This window comes from Grammomys surdaster, unplaced genomic scaffold (genome assembly GCF_004785775.1).
Source record: "Grammomys surdaster isolate TR1022 unplaced genomic scaffold, NIH_TR_1.0 133, whole genome shotgun sequence".
NCBI lineage: Eukaryota > Metazoa > Chordata > Mammalia > Rodentia > Muridae > Grammomys > Grammomys surdaster.
Window position 1 is genome coordinate 12,815,975 of NW_021604591.1, and position 19,763 is coordinate 12,835,737.

At 41.9% G+C, this 19,763-nt stretch overlaps 1 protein-coding gene across 1 annotated transcript in view; it reads left to right on the forward strand.

Moving 5' to 3' along the window:
• Nucleotides 1-19,763, forward strand: part of Dnah6 (dynein axonemal heavy chain 6) — a 206,444-nt gene that overhangs the window by 37,781 nt on the left and 148,900 nt on the right. The window contains exons 11-15 of the mRNA XM_028762489.1: nucleotides 2,445-2,565; nucleotides 6,885-7,036; nucleotides 8,501-8,653; nucleotides 11,342-11,593; nucleotides 15,885-16,013. Coding sequence (XP_028618322.1) covers nucleotides 2,445-2,565; nucleotides 6,885-7,036; nucleotides 8,501-8,653; nucleotides 11,342-11,593; nucleotides 15,885-16,013 — 807 coding nt within the window. The remainder of the gene's footprint in view (nucleotides 1-2,444; nucleotides 2,566-6,884; nucleotides 7,037-8,500; nucleotides 8,654-11,341; nucleotides 11,594-15,884; nucleotides 16,014-19,763) is intronic.

Here is a 19,763-nt window from a genome sequence, read left to right on the forward strand (position 1 = left end):
GGGGGGATGCAGGTGGATGTGAGGGGATTGGTCCTGGAGACTGAGCTCAGATCATCCAGTGTGGCAGCCAGTGCTTTCCTTCTGTGAGCATCTCTCCAACATAAATGCTAACTAAAGCGTACTTAGAGAAAATACTATTCCACACTAAATTCTTTAACCTAAATGTTTCAGTCTTAAAATAATTTTAGATGTATTTCTTTACTTATTTTTGTTACACTGTTTTGTTTTTGAGACAAGGTCTCTCTGTGTAGACCTGGCTGTCCTAGAGCTTGCTGTCTAGACCAGGCTGGCCTGAAACTCACAGAGATGCTCCTGCCTCTGCCTCTGGAGTGCTGGGAGGCTTATGCTACAATACTCATCTCAGTTCGACTTATTTTATATGTATGAGGTTTTGCCTGCACGTATGTACCACATGCATGCAGTGGTACATGTACCACAGTACCCGCAGAGGTCAGAATAGATGTAGAATCTCGTGGAATTGGAGTAATAGTCAGCTGTGAATGCCATACGGATGCTGAGAACCAAACCTGAGTCCTCCACAAGCACAACCAGTTCTCTTACGTGCTGAACCATCCATCTCTCTAGCCCCCAAATATCCCAGTTTTAAAACCAAAGCACATTTATAGAATAACACATTGGCATGGAAAAGGAGAGGCCAGCCCACTCTAGATGAGGTTTGTTTCTCCCCAATCTCGGGTAATTGGGCTACTGAAATGGAAGCGGGACTATGGCCTCTACCCTTCACTGCCTTCTCTCCTTTGCATCCAGAAGCCATTATGATGTTCAAACATAAAGTTTCCCTATTTGTCATATATTATACATTAAAGCCTTATGAAACTTAAACCTAGCATGTTGAGTATTTCCACCCCCTCAGACTTCAGACAAACTTGGGAAGATGGTGCAATCAGAAAAGCACCTGCTTACAAACATGAGCACCAAGTTTGCATCCCCACAGCATCCATATAAAAGTAGGGCATGGTGGCATGCACCTGAAACTTTAGCTAGGGTATAGGGAGGTAGACTGGCAAAGCCCCGGAGCTTTGGCCGGACAGTCTAACCAGTTGGTGAGCCCAGGCTTTAATGATAGATCCTGTCTCCAAAAATAGGACAAAGAGCTATTGAACAAGACACTTGACATTGACCTCTGACCTCTATACACACACAGCCACACAGAGACACACACACAAAGGATGATGATAATAAAGTTTAATTTTTCAATAAACCCATGAGAAAAAGTAATCTTTATCTAGCCAAGCCAGTCCCTTAAAAATCAAGACTATAGAAAATCAGATTTAGTAATTTTCTCTAATGGAGTGACACTGGGTATATCAACTACTCCAGGGCAGACCTCGTGCTCAGGAGTAGTTAGTAGACCAACCAATAATGGATGCTACAGTTTATTTGTGTGTCATTTTTGGTTACAGTTTGCTGGCATTTTGGTTTTTTTTTTATTGTTTGTTGTTGTTATTTTCTATTTGGGTATTTTATTTTGTTTTCTTAGTTTGGGGGCTTTTGTTCTTGTATTATGTTTTTATTTGTTTTTTAACAAAGAACTTAAAGTTGGTTGGGTAGGAAGTAAGAGAGGATCTGGAAAGGCATGGGGGAGGGGAAGAGCATGATTAAAATGAATAAATTTAAAAGAAAAGAAAGGAAAAGCAGGTTTAAATGTGCAGGTACCTGGGGATTTGTTAGCTGGCGAGGACTCTACTACAGGGGAAATTTCTATAACCTAAGGAGTGACTTCATAGCAAATAAAACTGGTGGTTTGTGTTTGATATCAATTTGCTTGTTTCATTAATCAAGAAAATGCCCTATAGACTAAACTGGGCAATCTAATGTGAGGAATCCCTCAGTTAAGGTTCCCTCTTCCCAGATAACTCTAACTCATAGAAAACTGACAGACAAACAAACAAACAAACCAAAACCAAACCAACCAACCAACCAAACAAACAAAAAACCCACCTAACCAGCATAGGGATGAAGAGATTATATAGCTTCAAAGAGAGAAAGGGCAGAATGAACTGAATGATTTTGCATTGAGATTAGAGTCATGAACTCATGTTTTGTTTTTGTTTTGGACTGGTAATAAAATAGAGAATTGAGTTTTACATATGGATGTGATGTGGTGTGATGTGTGTGTGTGTGTGTGTGTGTGTGTGTGTGTGTTAGATTAAATTCTATTTTAGAAAAATTCCCTCGGGAGCTGGAAAGATGGCTCGGAAGTTAAAAGCTCACACTGATTCTGCAGAGGATCCACTCTTGATTCCAGCACACACACACCAGGCAGCTCACATCTCTAAGTCCTGCTCTGGGGGATCAGTCGCCTCTGGCCACCATGGGCATCTGCAGTCATGTGCACATACCTCATACATACACACACACACACACACACCTAAAAACTAATAGGAAAAAAAATCAGCCTTGTTCATCTGTCTACCACTTAGGAAACAATTCACGCAGCATTCGATTCTGCACGCTTGTACGCAGCGACATTTGAAAAGTTTCAGATATTCTTCAAGGAAAACGAAAGTCTAGATCTGGAGGCGCTGAAGGAGGAGGAGCCTGGTGAGTCTGCCCTCGATAAGCACATTTGCGATAACAAGATTTGTCGTCTTCTAGGTTTCTTTTTGGTGGTGTTCAGTGACGCGAGTAGCACCTAAAACAGTTGACCAGGCGGAAGGCGAGACTTTATTCACGTCTGATAGTTCCCCTGGAATCCCTCATTCCCTTTCCTCTCAGTCTGCATCTCTGTATCCGGTACAGTGCGGGGGGGCGGTTCCTCAGACTTCTGTGGCGTGTCTGTTGGGGTTGTCATGAGTACCAGGGCCTGTGTGCCTTATGAAGAGTTGAAAGGAATGTGAAATTCTATCATTCCTGCAAGGCAAGATTTACAGAAGCTCTCTGTCTCAGAAATTCAAGATGCATTTTCCTTCTGATACCACCCTGAGACCTGGTGAGGATGATCGATCAACAACTATTAGTGTTAACTTCAGGCCTGTTCCATTGGAATTCTTATTTTTAAAGGGGACTAGAGAGATGGCTCAGAGATCGAGAGCCCAGGCTGCTCTTCTGTCACAACATACACTTACATACAAACACCCAGGAACATTTTTAAAAAGAAATTAAAAAAGAAATCTATACTACTCAAAGAGCTTTCAGAGAAGTGTGGATGGTTCAGGAATTAAACACATCTCACAGGCTGCCTTCTCCAAAGCATGAAGCACAAGAGACTTTATCTTAGGAACTGACTTTATAGAATTTTATTTCCAGAAAAAAATCTGATTTTCATTTTATAAAATATGATTTTTGAACACAAAGTAGATCTAGTCCAAATAACCAGCTTGATAATTTATGTCATCCAACTCACAGGAGTTAAATTTAGGGTCTTGTGTATACACCGAGCTACGTTGGCAGCCTATGGTTTTCTTATGGTTTCTTTTTTATGATTTATCTGGGATCTTGTGAAAGAACAGGCCTGCTCCTCCTTCCTCTCCTCTCCTCCTCCTTCTCCTCCCCTCCTCCTTTTTCTCCTCCTCCTCCTCCTTCTCCTCTTCCACCCCCCACCATAACTGTATTTACTGATGGGCTCGGACCTCTGGTGAGGCCCTGGTGAGGAGGGGCAAAGGATGAAGTAGGGCATGTTGAACACTTTATGATGGAACTGCTTCCGGACTAGGCAAGGGGAATGCAAGGCCTCAAGCAGGCAGGCAGCCACACCCCATCGCCCCCAGACAGAGGTGGATGACAGGCAGTGTACCTGCTTCTTACGTGCCTTACTTTCAATATCTAAAAAGACTCCTTTTTTCAACCAAGGCTAGATTTCTAAAGATGCCAAATAGCACACCCCCTTTAGAAAACAAAACAATTAGGCAAGCCCATTTCCTGTGCCCCTTGGCTACACTGTCACACGATGGGGGGGGTGTTGTTTGGTTGTTTGGGGTTTTTTGTTTTGTTTTGTTTGTACTGGAACGAGCTCACAGGGTCTCAAGGATGGAATTAGCACCTTGGACTGTTTGGCACAGCATCATGGTGGCAATAACATCGTAGAGCCTGGCACTTGAACACAAAGTAGGGCTAATTCAAACCAGTTTAATCAATGAGATCTTACAAGGCAGATAAAATTTCAGAGACACCAGAAGGTATAAGATACAAAAAACAAGCCTATAAGGTAGAATTACATATACATTATAAATAATTTTTTCCATCAATAGTATGATAAAAATATATTGAAGCCAGACATGATGTCACATGTCTGAAATCCTAACATTTAGGAGGCTGAGGCTGGACGTTCATGAGTTCTAGGCCAGCCTGGGCTAGAGAGAAAATGCCTCAAAACCCAAAACAACAGCAAATAATAATAATAACAACAACAACAACAACACAATTTGAGAGTACTTCCATTTCCATTGACCCCAGTGGGCTAGCAAAGGGGAAATGGAAGCAGGAAGATTATTAAAATACAGCCTTGACACACTGGATGCATACTGATGATTGCCCCAACTATGACACAAAGAACAGAGATGGTAGAAGAGGCTGGGGACAGGAATGAAAATAACTTTAGCTATGTTTGAACTCTTGTGTTTCAAAGTTCTGTTGTGAACTGCCTTGAAATATTTTACCGCCAAATACCATATAGGAGAACTCTTAGATTAAGCACAACTTCAAGAAAACCTTGTCCACCTTGGCTAGATCCTCTGATTCCTTAGGATACTGTGAGTGTGATTCTGAAGCAAGGCAATAAAAGTCAGCACAGAAACCTTTGTTTCCTACTGCATATAAAATGTAAGTTACACTACATCGTATTCTATTAAGTCCGCCCCGTAGCATTGTGCTAAAACATATGCTTCAATTTAAAAGCACCTTATTGTATCAGTAGAGTGTTCAGCTACAAATAGGACATCTTTATCAGACCCTCTTCTCTCCAAGACTGTGGCAGAACAGAGGAAGAAAGACTAAGAGCCAAAGGTCAGGAGGACTGGCTCTTTTGAATACACGGAAGCACTGTACTCATGAACTCACAGCATCTGTGGCTGCCTGCACAAGACCCATACAAGATGGAGCCAGTCAACATCCCAGCATGGATGGGGAGGGACTCAAAATCCCCACACTCAACTGAGAAACTATGGATAGTTTGTGGTTGCTAGGGCAGGGGAAAAGTCCGTTTTCTTTGAAGGTATGGCCCAGGGTGAGCAACTAAGCTGTAGCAGTCGGCTCCACACCCAGGAGTACGTAGGCAGCGCAAAAGGAGTCAGCGCATTGTTGAAAGAATGAAGATGACACAAGCTGCAGAGGGGTGAGAGTTAGGGGGCAGGAGGAGTGGGCGATAGTGACTATGACCAAAATATACTGCATGAAATTCTCAAGGCATCAATAAAAACATTTATATTAAAGATAAATTATAAAAAATGTTAGAAGCTACATCCATAAAGTCTCACCAACTTGACTGCCTAAATGTGAGCTTGAACAAGGACAATAGTGACTCTGAAGTGTGTGGGGGAAAGCCCATGAGTCCTCAACACGACACAAAGAACTACAGGGAATTAAGAGACACTGCGATCGAGAGAAATGACAAAGCCCAAAGGAAGAGCACACCAAGTGGTCAGCCCTGAAAACATACATGCAGGTAACATTGTATAGACTGAACCGATTGTGTTTAGAAATAAATATGCACATGCATATAACAGCCATTAGTGAAAAAGAGGCGGTGAATTAGAGGGCAAAGAGGAGTCAGTTGGAGTGTTTCGAGGGAGGAAAGGAAGAAATTGTGTATTATAATCTCAAAAATTAAACAAATAAAAAGACATATTGCTAAAAATGTCAACAGACCTTCAATTTGTAAGAAACACAGTGTCTCTGAAGTGCAAAAGTAAATTTCCACACAAGCGGTGTGCCCAAACTTAACCCCATCTCTGATCTCCTAATGAGAGCCCTAAGATAGGATACTGGACATTGTGAAACAGTGGGTCTTCATTATGAGAAAAGGGTATTGTGAAGCAGTATGAATTAGCATTTTAGAGTTAAACAAAGCATTCTAAGTATAATTACATATGCAAATATGTTAATTTTAATTGTATATATTCATTGTAATGGTAGCATGTTTATGTTTATGATAACAAAGACTTTTCAAACCAATAAATACGGGACAAGGAGAATATATCTCCCCCACAGCCCAACCCTTCTATCCCCCCACTCAGCTATCTTTCTACCCCTCCCCACTACCCTCCTTCGTCTCTCTGGACACTTTCATTTCTATTTTCATGTCATATACACATATGCCCTTCTGTAGCAATACAAAATCTATAAACCACATAAGCCACATGATACTGACCTTTCAGAGGCTGGCTTAATGTGCTTCAAATGATGACCTGTGGTTGTCTTCCTGCAAGTGACATGACTTCATTCTTTACAGCTGAAAAAAAAAACCCTCCATTGTGTACATTCATGACATTTTCTTTACCCATTTCCACTGCCGGGCACCTAGGTTGTTTCTGTAACTTAGCTGTTGCGAGTAGAACAGAGCTACACTAACGCTGATGTGCAGTGTTCCTGTGATGTTGCCCTGAGTCCGTCAGCTTTACGCTCAGAAGAGATAGAGCTCTCTTTATAATCTCAAAAATCAAGGATGGTATATATAATGTAGCATAAGTTATATATGGTAGATGTATATGGCTGTGCTGGCTACCCTTTGGCTGGGTTGGTTTACATTCCCACCAGCAGAGAATAAGAGTTCTCATTCACCCATACCCTGGCCGGCTTCACATCTGTTGTTGTTACTTAATGGATGACTGCCCTTCAGAGTTGGCCTGGTCTTTAATCTGCTGTAGGCTGTTGCTTTAAAATCTAGGGTGAAAGATAATATAATTTATGCATCTTGTTTTCTGCAGATGTTCAATTTTTCAGTTCCCAGCTAGAAAAATATCACAAACAGCATAAGGACTCAGTAGCCCTGAGACCCACCCGAAATGTAGGCCTGTTGCTCATTGACACCAAGCAGCTGAAGGAGAAGCTAATCCCATCACCGCTGAGGTGCTTGGAGGTAAGTGTGAGCCAGAAAAAGATTCACTTATGTGTGTTTGTGTGTTCGTGTGTATGCGTGTGTTCACACACACATATGCAAATAAAGGATCACCAATATTCTTATTGGCCGTTTCAACATTTACAATACACAAAGATCAATATGTTCCTTTTTAATGTATGAACTACTTGCAGACACCATAATTAAAATGATAGTAAGAGTAGGTACCATAAATGTCTCTTTGACTGTAGTGTCCACAGTGGACTGGATGCTTTCTTCTGGCCCCCAAGGGCACCAGCCACACACATGGTACACATATATACATGCAGGCAGAACACCAATACACATTCTCTTTTATAAAAAGATATAATTGGGACAAATGTCAGCTACGCCAGCATAGCTGACTGAGTTCCTTGGATCGGCGGAGGGCTGAGGGCGAAAGAAAGAAAGACAAGGAGTCATTTGGTAAAGACCAAATGCTATATTTTCAACTGCATACCTCCCTTTTATACTCCCCACAAAACAGGAACAAAACAGGAACAGGAATAAAAACAGGAACAAGGAACAAAACAGGAACAGGAGACACACTCGGCAGCCTACCACCCAACCTTTGATTTCTCCTTGAGCAGTCTTCTCGGGGAAATGCATACAGACAGGGGAGCGGGCATAACAGCGCAGGTGCAGAGGATGGTGACTCACAGACAAATACAAACTAATGTCAGCATTTTTTTTTAACACAACCAACATACCAAGTCAAAGAAAACAAAACTCAAACTTAGGTGATTGGAAAACTTCTACGTTCATAAGTGTCCAGAAATTGAGTGACCACCCAGTGTCCCTGGGATGTGTCCAGGCACTCTGTTTCTTTTATCTTTTCTAAGCTCCAGATGTTCCATCACCCTAAAGTGAGCATTGCCTCATACTTATAAAATGGGGGTTGAAAGTTTCCACAGGCTAGGTATTTCCTTAGCTATATAAAATGAAAAAGAAGAGATTAAAAAGTACATATCTCCCTCAGCCCTAAAAACAACATTATCACAGTCAGAGGTCCACCCTAATCCAGTCACTTTGTCAAAAGAAACCTTGCTCATAATCACGCTGGACTCAGTCAGATTTTTATCTTGGTTCCTGGAGAGAGCAGTTTCTTCCAAACCACACAGTTGCTCCCCGTGTGGAAAGGAATGGACATGAGCCTAAAGCTGAGGGGGTCAGCCTAGTGTCCACTGTGTAAGACAGAGGAGCAAAAGACATTCCTGAAAGGTGTCAGAGCACTGAGCACTCTGTCCCATAGACTTGTGCATTGAGTGACTGTCAAAATCAGGCCTTGTGTTTGTTGCGTAGTTATTTAGTGAGAGATTGTCTTCACACACTGCTGTTTCCCATACCCCTTGATTCAACACCTGTCAAGACTTCTTAAACTATGTAATAAAGCAGAAATACCCAATTACTTACTATTTTTGGTTTTGGGGTCTTTTTTTCCCTTAGGTGCTAAATCTTATGCTTCCCCGTTTGAGCAAGAAAAAAGTGGATGCTATCATCTCAGAGGCACAAGATGCCGAATATAAACTTGAGTTTGTGCCAACTACTACCATAGAATATGTCAACAGCTTAATATTCCTTGACGAAATTCAAGAGCGGGTAAGTTGGTTTTTCTCTGGGAATTCAGTGTCTCAAGAAAAAATAAGAGATGGAGAGTCAGGAAACAGTTGCCTAGATAACAGGCCATGGAAATGGTGCCCTGTATTTTTAACCAAGTTCTATCCACTCAACAGGCATTGATCAAATTTTTACATGCCTTACATTTCAATTCTCACAAATACTATCATTGAGAAAACAACTAAAATGGGCTGTTATCCAAGGTCACAGAACTTGCATGGAATAAAGCTGAAGTCAGAGTCTGAGTGTCTTTGACCACAAAGCCAGTCTTCTCCAGCACAATGTAGCTCTGCTTCGTAGTAAGTGGTAGCATGGATGGGAGTCTGCATGGAGATTGAAACCCTTTAGCCCTGTATCTACATAACAGCTCAGGATTTTCTATTAAAAGTGGGAAAAAAAAGCAACTCAGACCAGCTTAGGTAGAGACACACCCCCCCTCCCGCTCATTCCTGTGCGTGCCTCTCTTGCTTGCTTTCCCCCTAGAAACTTGATTTCCCCCGTCTCAGGTTTGTCCCTGTGACAGCAGTATAAAATTTGGCTGCAGTAATTAATTTTCCCTAAACTCATTACTCTCCATTTGGCTTTAAAATAGATATAAATCACTTTCTAAAATATCAGAATTCAAAGAAATGTCACGGAGTAAAAAAGTTGGCTATGTGTTATTGACAAGAGCTAACAGTAAAGCCTCCTTCACACACCTGCAAAAGAGCAACCTGTTTATTTCTGTAGCTGCCCCTTACCAAAGAGGTGGGTAATTGTGGTTTGTGATTTTCAGACTTACTGGATCCCTGATGACTAAAGTTGTCAAAAAAAAAAATGTAACCTTATATGTGTATTATTGCATTTGGACAAAGAGTCAAATCTTACATGACCTACTCTAGGCCAAAATGGAGTCTTCATTTAAGGACTCAGGGCTGTTTCATGGAAACTCCCTCTCCCATCATGAGTGTAACTAGGTTCAGAATCTGCGCATGGACAGAGCATGACGACTATAGTCCTCCCTCTCTGTCTTCTCTGCTTCCCTTTGGGGGTCATTTCACATCTCTTTCTCCAACGGAGATATGCGTTGATATGTGGCTGCCACATCATCAAGTAGTAGCAAACATGGCCTCCAAGAGTGGCCCCCATCCCCACCCCAGGGCAGGTGTAAGTGTAGCCAGCCACCAGAAACGATATGACTGAGTTTTATGTAGAGAGAAGTAATCATGTATATTTATAGGTAGCTTCAGATGTTGGATACTTTACTGAAAGCTGCTCAAACTCACATGAATAACTTAGAAAATGGAGCTGGAGAGATGGCTCAGAAGTTAAGAGGGAATTCCAATCCTATTCTATCAAGCAGATCACAACTGCCTGTAACTCTAGCCCCAGATGATGTTCTGGCCTCCTCAGGTATACACACACACACACACACACACACACACACACACACATCAAATAATAAATTGTTAACAAAAGAAAGTGGGAAGTGCATTCTAAGTTTGTCTGAGATTTTCTGCAAGCGATGGAAAGATAAAAGGGATGAGGAGTGGGCACAAGAGGAACACAGAGGAAACAAACAAACAGGCCTTTCCTTCATCTCTGATCTCCTGATCTCTGCTCATCCCTGGAAAACAGCTTCCCACAGGGGCCAGACCACCAGCAGAGCAGAGCCTGGGTGTTTGTTGGAAAATCACATCCTTAGACACCTTGCTTAGGCCTTGTAAGTCAGAAACTCTGGGAGGGGCACATCAGCCTGCATGAATGTGCTTCCCGAGGCCATTGCCCTGCAAGCTACAGGCTCAGAGCTGTGCTCTACAAACTTCCCTGCAGTTAAAGTGTCATGGTAAGGAACTGTAGTCAGCTTCTGCACAAAAGCAGATAGCTGTGATTATACCTGCGGCTAACTGGTTGTGTTCAAGAGAAAGGTGTGTTGGAGCTGGGTTCTCCAGGTCCCAACTGTGTAAACAGGGCAGCTTGTATAACCATGTGATAGAGTTGGGGGTGAGGGATTTCCTCCAAACTGCAGTATCATTTCTTTCAAGAAAACTAGAGAACACGGAAATACACTGGCCACTGAAACTAGATCATCAAGGTTGCTGAGTAGCCATTTGGACGGCAGTAAAATAATTTAGTGAATTACAGTGAAGCATTACCATAGATCTGGGTCCTGAACCTGTGAACTAAGAACATGGCCTGTCCAAACTTCAGGGGTTGCTTCAGGGTAACTGCTGCTCAGTACATGACCGTAACACTCATATGTAAACGATCCCAGCATATATGGTCTACGGGGTGACACTGTTTAATGCAGCAAGGAAGGGGGGAGGAGGGGGAGGGAGGGAAGAGGAGGGAGGGAGGGAGGGAGGGAGGGAGGGAGGGAGGGAGAGAGAGAGAGAGAGAGAGAGAGAGAGAGAGAGAGAGAGAGAGAGGAGAGAGATGCTGATTTTCTTTTCTAAAACTACTTAACTGTACTCAGCTCTGACCATTTACCTCCTGGCTCAATTATTCAATTTCCTGTACGGTAGCAATGCTTGTAATTTATCACGTGACCAGCTCCAGCCAATTAGATGGCCATGCCAAATGCACCCAGGCATTTACAATTAACACTTTGGTGTTCATACTTCATAGGAGCGTCTCCTATTAGAAAACACTAATATTCCACTGTGTTTCATGACTGATGTTTCTACGTAGATCGAAACCCTGGAGGAGGAATCGAATGTGGTGGTTCAGATGTACAAGCTCATTGAACAGTATCAGGTGCCCACTCCTCCCGAAGACTTTGCCGTTTTCGCCACTATGAAGCCGTCCATAACTGCCGTGCGGAACGCCATTGACAAATCTGTGGGTGATCGAGAAACAAGCATCAAACAGTTTTGTCTGCACTTGGGTCGGGATCTTGAAGATCTCAACAATGAGGTGAATGAAGTCAAGCTGCTGGCACAGGTGAGCAGAGGGATCTTTCCGATGACAGGTCCAGTTTGATGATTGTGCGTTTCGAGAATTCAGGTAGAACCAACAAAGAAAAGCTTTATGTATTTACAATGTGCGTCATTATGTATATGATAGAATTTATTAAGCTGGTTAATCTATCCATCACATAATTATTGTTCTGTGATGAAAACTTTAAAACTTATTCGTTGAGTCATTTAGAGACTATATTTCATTTCAACAGGTTTTTCCCCTTGTTTTATTCTGAACAATTCTTTAAGCTGCTATTTTAAACTTTGTCATTTCAGACTCTCTCTTATAATGTACTGAATGAATTCCAGGTTACTCTAAGCTAAGTCTGTATTTAACATTCAATTGTCAATTGTCTTCCTCCTGGTTGGTATTTAGTATTTTGAAATGATTGTGTTCACTGTTTGCTAATTCGTTATATAGCTGGTGTTAAAATGTGTTGAGGATATTGGCGAATTTCCCCTTAATATTAGGCATAATATAAATTGGTAGAAATTATTTGTTTAACTTGCATCAATTTTTTTTTTAGAGAAAAGTTTCAGAAATTAGACTACACATCTAGATGATTCTTAAATATATCTGGGAGCATGATATTTTTTAGTGATGCATTATTTTATTATAATTGGCTACATCTTAGTATAGAATTATAAAACCATAATAGGAATTTGAAAATAGAAGAGGTTCTCATCATTAGATTAATAAAGTACATTCACATAGTTCTCCTCAGATGGTCATAATGCACTAACAGTTACAATACATTTCTATTAACATGGAGACATTGAAACCAGCTAACACCAAATGTGTACTGTTGGACAAGCACGATTCTAAGTTCTTGCTATTGTTGTTACTTTTATATTGAAGCTTTTTAAAATTCTCTAAATAGAGCAGATATATATGACTATACTAACTATAGTATAGTATGACTTTGGAGAGTTATCAGGAAGTAAGCACATCTGTGCTCTTCTATCAAGAACTATTGCATTACCTGGGTCCTTGAGTTCCCACCCAAACAGGAACTCTTTCTTTATCTCCACAATCAGCGGCTGCCCTGAATCCTGCTGTCTTCGAACCACCCAGTGCTTTCTTGTACTGGTATCACTGCCTGTGCGTGCAGTTGATGTACGTCTGTTGCTATGTACAGCATCACATCTGTGTGTGCTTCATCACATCTCACATTTCAGTTATCCACCCCACAGCTGGTAGACACTAAGGTATTTTAGAAAAAATAAAGAACTCTTCTAGGAGCCATCTCACATGTGTCTATATGTTTATACTTATTCTCAGAACATGCATACATTTTATTCACATTTTACAAAGAAGAAAGTGAAATACAGGGAAGAAAGTTGCCCAGGGTCACGAACATGATAAATGGTGGAACCAGGACGTAAGCGCGGGCAGTCTGCTCTTAGAGGTTACTGTCGCTGGCAAGTCCTGTGCCATGTGCTGTACCTGTGTGCATTGCAGATCATGAAAGCATGAGTAATTATCAAAAGAACAAAATGCCAGCACATGCCTCATGCGTAATGGTGCATTTTAAATATGACACACATACTAAATGCTGCAGTCTGGGGATCACTAACCAGTCCATCTTCTATGGAGGGTTTAAATAGATTCCCTTTCACTCTTGGGCAAACACACATATACTCCCACTGGTGGAGGTTGGAGAGAAAATCTTAGATGTGATAACCAGTGATTATTGGGAGAATTGGGGAGTTGGATTTTGGAAGGCCAGACTGAGAAAGTCGTGAATTATAGGGACTGTGGGCTCTGGCAGAACTGATGACTTAAAGCAGTAGGTACTAGGATGGTGCTTAAGCAAACAGGAAGGACCATTAGCTAGAAACGTCCCAGGAAAACCAGGTTCAGCTCAGCCATGACAAGGGCACCAGTGCCCACACAAGCAGCTTCTGCCACAACAATCCCACTGGTATTTTCTAATATAGGACACATTGCCATTTTAAAAAGAGGTCACAGTAGACAAGAAATGGATTATCAGGCCCCCAAATGATGGCTATAATACTTCTTAGATTTCTGTCATTTTCTCAGATGCTGATGGACCTAGTGTTTCTATTGTTCCTGAACCATTTTATGTCAATTTTCTGAATATTTAACTCCCAAAATGTCAGGCAAATATTTGCCTTAAGACATATGCCTTAACTTATATAGTCTTCGTTCTCTCTCTTCTTTTCTTACACATATGCGTATTGTGTCATATTATATATTTATGTGTTTTACATGTTTTAGGCAGTGTGTATATACTTTCACAGTTCCTGTTTCATAATTCCCATAGTTTTAGCATTTCCTAAATTATTTAATAAATAACCAGACTTATTGTTCTATTGCTGTGAAAAGACATCATGACCAAGGCAAGTCTCATAAAGGAAAGCATTTAGTTGGGGACTTGGTTACAGCTTCGTAATATCAGTCCATTGTCATCATGGCGAGAAACATGGCAGCAGGCAGGCAGGCACAGGATGGGTGGTTACATCCTGGTCCACAAGCAGGAAGGCAGAGAGAGATGGAAATACTGAGCCTGGAATGAGCTTTTGAAACCTGAAAGTCCCCTTCCCCCATTTCCATACCTCCTCGAACAAGGCCACACCTCCTAGTCCTTCTAATCCTTTTCAAACAGTTCATAACTCGGGGACTAAGCTAACAAATATATGAATGACCTATGGGGCTACTCTTACCTAAATCTCCATAGCTTCCGAACAGGAGGATACCCTTTATGCTTGGTTCTTGAAGAAGCCTTGGAATAACTGGAGTGGAGACAGGAAATAGAGTCTTGTTACAATGCCTGGGTGCGGCAGATAACCAGAACCTCCTCTCCATCCCCTTTTCTCTCCCAGGGAAGCCATAGAAACGACTGTTTCTCTTGGCCAACTGTGGCACATAAATTGAAAATGCACTCTAATGCCCCCCTCCCCACATTTCAATCTTAGAGATGACAACGAAGACATTTTCTGATAGTAACTCATAAGCCCGCCCCCACCCCGTGCATCCTTTAAAATGGGTATTGACCCAGACTAAGAAAAAAGAATTCTGCAAAGAGGTTAAAAGGGTTCTAAACAAGCCATGCTGGGTTCAGCCCACTAAAACTAAATCATACTGGTTTTCCCTGGTCATCCTTCAATGCAGTAATCTATGCCTGAAGTGTGTTTATGTAATTAATTCTAAATATAAAGCCCAAAGGCTTAGGTTTACAAAGTCTCATGATAGTCAAACACCTGAAAAGTAAGGTCCAAGGGAGGTACGAAGCTCTGTCCCCTGTCCTCTATGCCCCTGTATCTGTGTGTCTCTTCATCTATCCCCATCATGACAGTCTTCTTAAGCTGCTGAAATAAAAATGTCTTCCTACATTCCACAAAGCACTCTGATGAATTAGATAACCCTAATGAGGAGATGTGGAAACCTCATTTAGTCAGAAGCACAGGCAGAGCGATCTGGGCTTTGCAGTTGGGATAAGAAGGAGAACAGCCTTGGGAGTGAGCCCTCAACCTCTGACATCCAAGGTATCTCCAGATAGGTAGCATCAGAAGTGAACTGAATTGGAGGATACTGCTGCCTCTGACAGAAGCTCGGAAGCCCCCCACCCCCGGGTGCTGCTATACAACTTCTCGGTCTGCTGGTGGGGGAACTCACGCACACCTAGGGTCAGAAGCACACTGTGAGAAAATACTGAGAGAATCTGATTTTCCTTCCTGTCTCCCATAATTCAAAACGTTTCCTGTTGCTTTATCTTGAAAAGGAAACTCACTTTATATCATAGCCATCTCTTGTCTCCCTGTCACATTCAGATCTCCACAGCTTTTGTTTCAAGTAGGGAATGAAGGAGACTGTACTAGGTCCTATTTTATGATGGTGTGTGAGGGAAGGGTGGGCACACGTGAGCCATGGCACACGTATGTGAAGGTCAGGAGACGTCTTGCACTCTTGCCCCTGTCTCTTCATTATCTGAATCCCAGGGATCAAACTCAAGCCATTAGGTTGGAGGTGAGTGCCTTTGCCCACTAAGCAATCTTGCCAGCCCCCACATTCTGTTTTGAAACAGTGTCAGGCCCCTATTCCTTGTCTTTCTACAGTTCTTTACTTTTTCTTATGCTGCTTATGTAGCATTAAAAGAAAAAAACAACCTTTTTTTTTTTAAACACAGTTTCTAAGAGGCAGAGAGAAAGAGAATTGGGAAAAAATGCATTTTTAGGAGCATGTATATTGATCTACCCTAATCCTCACGAACAAGTAAGCTGTCTAACCAGAACCCACATTGACTTTACAGGACCCACAGATCTTGGATATTTCTGCTGACCAGGAGAAAATAAAGACGATGCTAAGTGACCTGCAGTCCATTCTGGATGACCTTCAGAAACGCGCCTTTCAGTACAAATCCTACCAGAAGAATTTCAAGGTAACTACAGCTGTTCACATCTGCTTCTGGAATGCATGCACAAAGATGTACTTATGCATAAATCCCCTCAACAATGTGACCAGAACTACTCATCGAACAGTGGCTACTCAATGTGCCACAAGCACACCAAGGGAGATTAGTCACAAGAGGGCCAGAGACATGACAGGTACAGTGCTCCATACACAAATGTAAGGACATGAGTGTGGATCTCCTACACAAGTACCCATGTAAAAACCCGATGGATGGGGGCTGGAGAGATGGCTCAGTGGTGAAGAGCACTGACTGCTCTTCCAGGGGTCCTGAGTTCAATTCCCAGCAACCACATGGTGGCTCACAACCATCTGTAATGGGGTCTGATGCCCTCTTCTGGTGCGTGTGAAGAGAACAATGATGATTACATTAAATAAATAAATCTTAAAAAAAAAAAAAAGAAAAATGATTTAAAAAAAAAAAACCCGATGGATGTAGCAGCCAGCCTGTTATCCCACAATTGGGAGGTGGAGACAGGAACCCCTGGGGCAAGTTGGCTAGCTGGACTAGAAGAACGGGCAAGTTCTGGGTTCAATGCTTCAAAATATCAGGCAGATAGCAATCAAGTAATGTCTGACATCAACTGTGGGCCTCTACATGCACACAAGCAACACACATGCACACACACACACACACACACACCCCATACACATAGCATGTGTATTTCAAACACATACATATGCAAAAATAATAGTATACATGAGAAACAAAATATCCTCTTGTTAGGGGAAGTTCTCAGCCAAATGGCCCAGCAGTTTCTATGTTAAAATGTGTACACATTTCAAAATATGGTTAATTAAAGCCCCCTAACTTTTCTTAAGTAAAATTCAAGCTTCTTTAGCATTTGGATGTGTTTTGCTTCCATGAGCTTTTCCCAACTTGTCCTGGTGTTACATGAAAGAAGAAATGAGCCAGAAGATAAGGTGGATCCCAAAAGGTAGGTTCAAAAGGCTAAGGGTGAAAGGAGAGAAAGAGGAGACCCAAGAGATGTTCATGCCCTAAACAGCACCAACAGAGAGCAACCAGGTAAATGAAAAGACAGAAGTCTTGGCGGAATGCACCTGTGCCTCACGTGGGGACACACCTGCTCACTCCAGAGTCCTTAGGCAGATCTGCTCCAGAGGCCAGGGCTTAGTAAAACAATCTGAAGGGCGATGTGCTCAGTGCCAGGCAATGAGACGGATGTGACAAGTGAGGGAATAAAGCCCATACAGAAGCACAGAAGATCCTGGATAACTGAAGCCATCGTGAGCACAAAGAACGACGCTGGAGCACCACAAAGCCGCAGAGCCACGGACACAAAACCAGAATTCTGCTGGTACAAAAGCTGACATGGAGGTCAGTGGAATAGGGCAGAGGAGCCTGAATTAAACCCACACAACCATAGTCACCCGGCTTTTGTCAGAAACACCAAAAACATACATTGGAGGGGGAAAAGCCTCTTCAAAAAATGGTACTATGGATACTGGGTATATTAAAAATGAAACAAGATCCCCATATTTTACTCTATACAAAAATCAACTTTTAAAAATGGGTAAAAGACCTCAATGTAAAGCCTAAAGCTGTCTGGGAAACACCTCAAGGTGTCAGCATAGCCAAGGGCTTTCTGGAGAGGACTCTGCTAAGAAGGTAAAACCAAGCACTGACAAATGAGACTGCATGAAATTAACATGCTTCTGCAGCACAGCAAAGGGAGGGAGGTGAAGGACCAGCCTGCAGAATAGGAGAGACTATACATTTGCAGCTATGCATCTGACAGATTCACATCTAGAACATATTGTGAACTCACAGTACTAAATACACAAAAAACAAACAACTTTATAAAGGGGATAATGGAATGAAATGAGAGTTCTCAAGTGAAGAAATACAAATGACCAATAAACATAGGGAAAATACTCAACATCTTTATTCATCAGGGAAATGACTACTGAAAGTGCATTGCGGTCCATGCCACCTGAGTCAGAATGGTTACTATTAATTATGATGCTGAGGTTGTGGGGGAAGGGAGCTGATACTCACTGCGGGTGGAAATGCAAATTAAGTTAACAGCTATGGAAACCAGCATGAGGTCTCTCAGGCACTAAAAATACGATACAGCTATGCCACTCCTGGGTACATATCTGAAGGACTCTAGGTCAACATGCCATAAAGATATTTAATGCTGCACTACTCATAATAGTGAAGCTATAGAATCAGCCTAGATTCTCATCAACAGATAAATAAAGAAAATGTGATATGTATACACAATGGAGTTCTAAGCAGCCCTAAGGAAGAACGAAATTATGTCATATCCAGAAAAAAAATGGACGGAAATCATCACATTAAGTGAAATAAGTCAAAACCACAACTATCATGGGTTTTTCTCTAGTCTGTGGATTCTAGCTTCTATATAGATAGCATTTTCAAAATGCATGTATGTGACCAGAAGGGGGATGAGGAAAAGGAGATTATCAGGAAGGAAAGAGAGAAAATATAGGGCAGTGTGGGGGAGTAGAAATGCTCACGGTGCTTGAAAGGAATCACAGTGAATGAATGCCAGTTATGAAAATAAGCAAAAACGGGATGGGGAGATGACTCGAGGCTGAGAGCTCCCAGTGCTCTGGCAGAGGATCCAAGCTTGTTCCTAGTACCCAGACTGGGTGACTCACAACTGCCTGTGGCTCCAGCTCTGGGAAATCTGACCTGTTTGGACTCCTGCATTCATGTGCACAGAGACATACATAATTAAAAACAAAATTTTTAAATTAAGAAAAAGAAAAAAAAAGGTTAAGGATGGCTTAGCCAGGGAAGAGGTAGTTTGTTTACTTGTTTGTTAGTTTGTTTTGTGTGCAAGCACAATGACTACAGTTTTATCCTTAGATCTCATGATTTAAAGAATCCATGCTTATAAGACATGTTATAATCCTAGAGCTAGGAGGGGCAAAGACATCTAGATCCTGGACACTGCTCAGCCAGTGAGGGCTACTTGATAAATTCCAGGCCAGTGAGAGACTTTGTATGAAAGCAATTAATCAGCTGGTTAATTGGTTAGTTAAGTTAGTTAGTTAGTTAGTACCTGAAAAATAGTTCCCTCATCTCAACAGGCATGCATATGCACAAACATGAATACACACATATACACAGACACACTGAAAAGGAAAGAGAAAAAAATCAAATTATGTCATATGCAACATACACTAGCCTGGACAACATTACCCTTAGTGAGATGAGCCAGTCATGGAAGATCAAATAGGGTGTGGACTATCTAAAGCACTCTCACCAACATGGAAACTACCACCGTGATCACTATTGGCTGGGGAGGTGAGAGTTGCTTGCTCAGAAAGTATAATTTTTCATAAGCATGGAATCGAAAAGCACTGGAAATCTGCTACTAATGTCTTTAACATAGCATAACTAACAGTACTATACACATAAAGATTTCCTCTAAAAATAGATCTCATGTTACATGTTTTTACCATAATATTGGGGGCTCAGTGGGGACAAGTATGAGGACCTGAGTTCAGATTCCCCACAGCCATGTGAAGCCACCGTAATCCCAGGGCCCCTCCAACAAGATAGGAGGAGGCCAAGACAGGATGACCCCTGGAGGCCCCAGGGGCAAGTAGCCTGGTGTGTGCAGTGGTAAACAACAGATCCTTCTCAAACAAGCTGGAAGGTAGGACCAGCACCATACTCTGTCCTTTAAGCTCCACACATGCCATAGTATATGCACACTCAAAT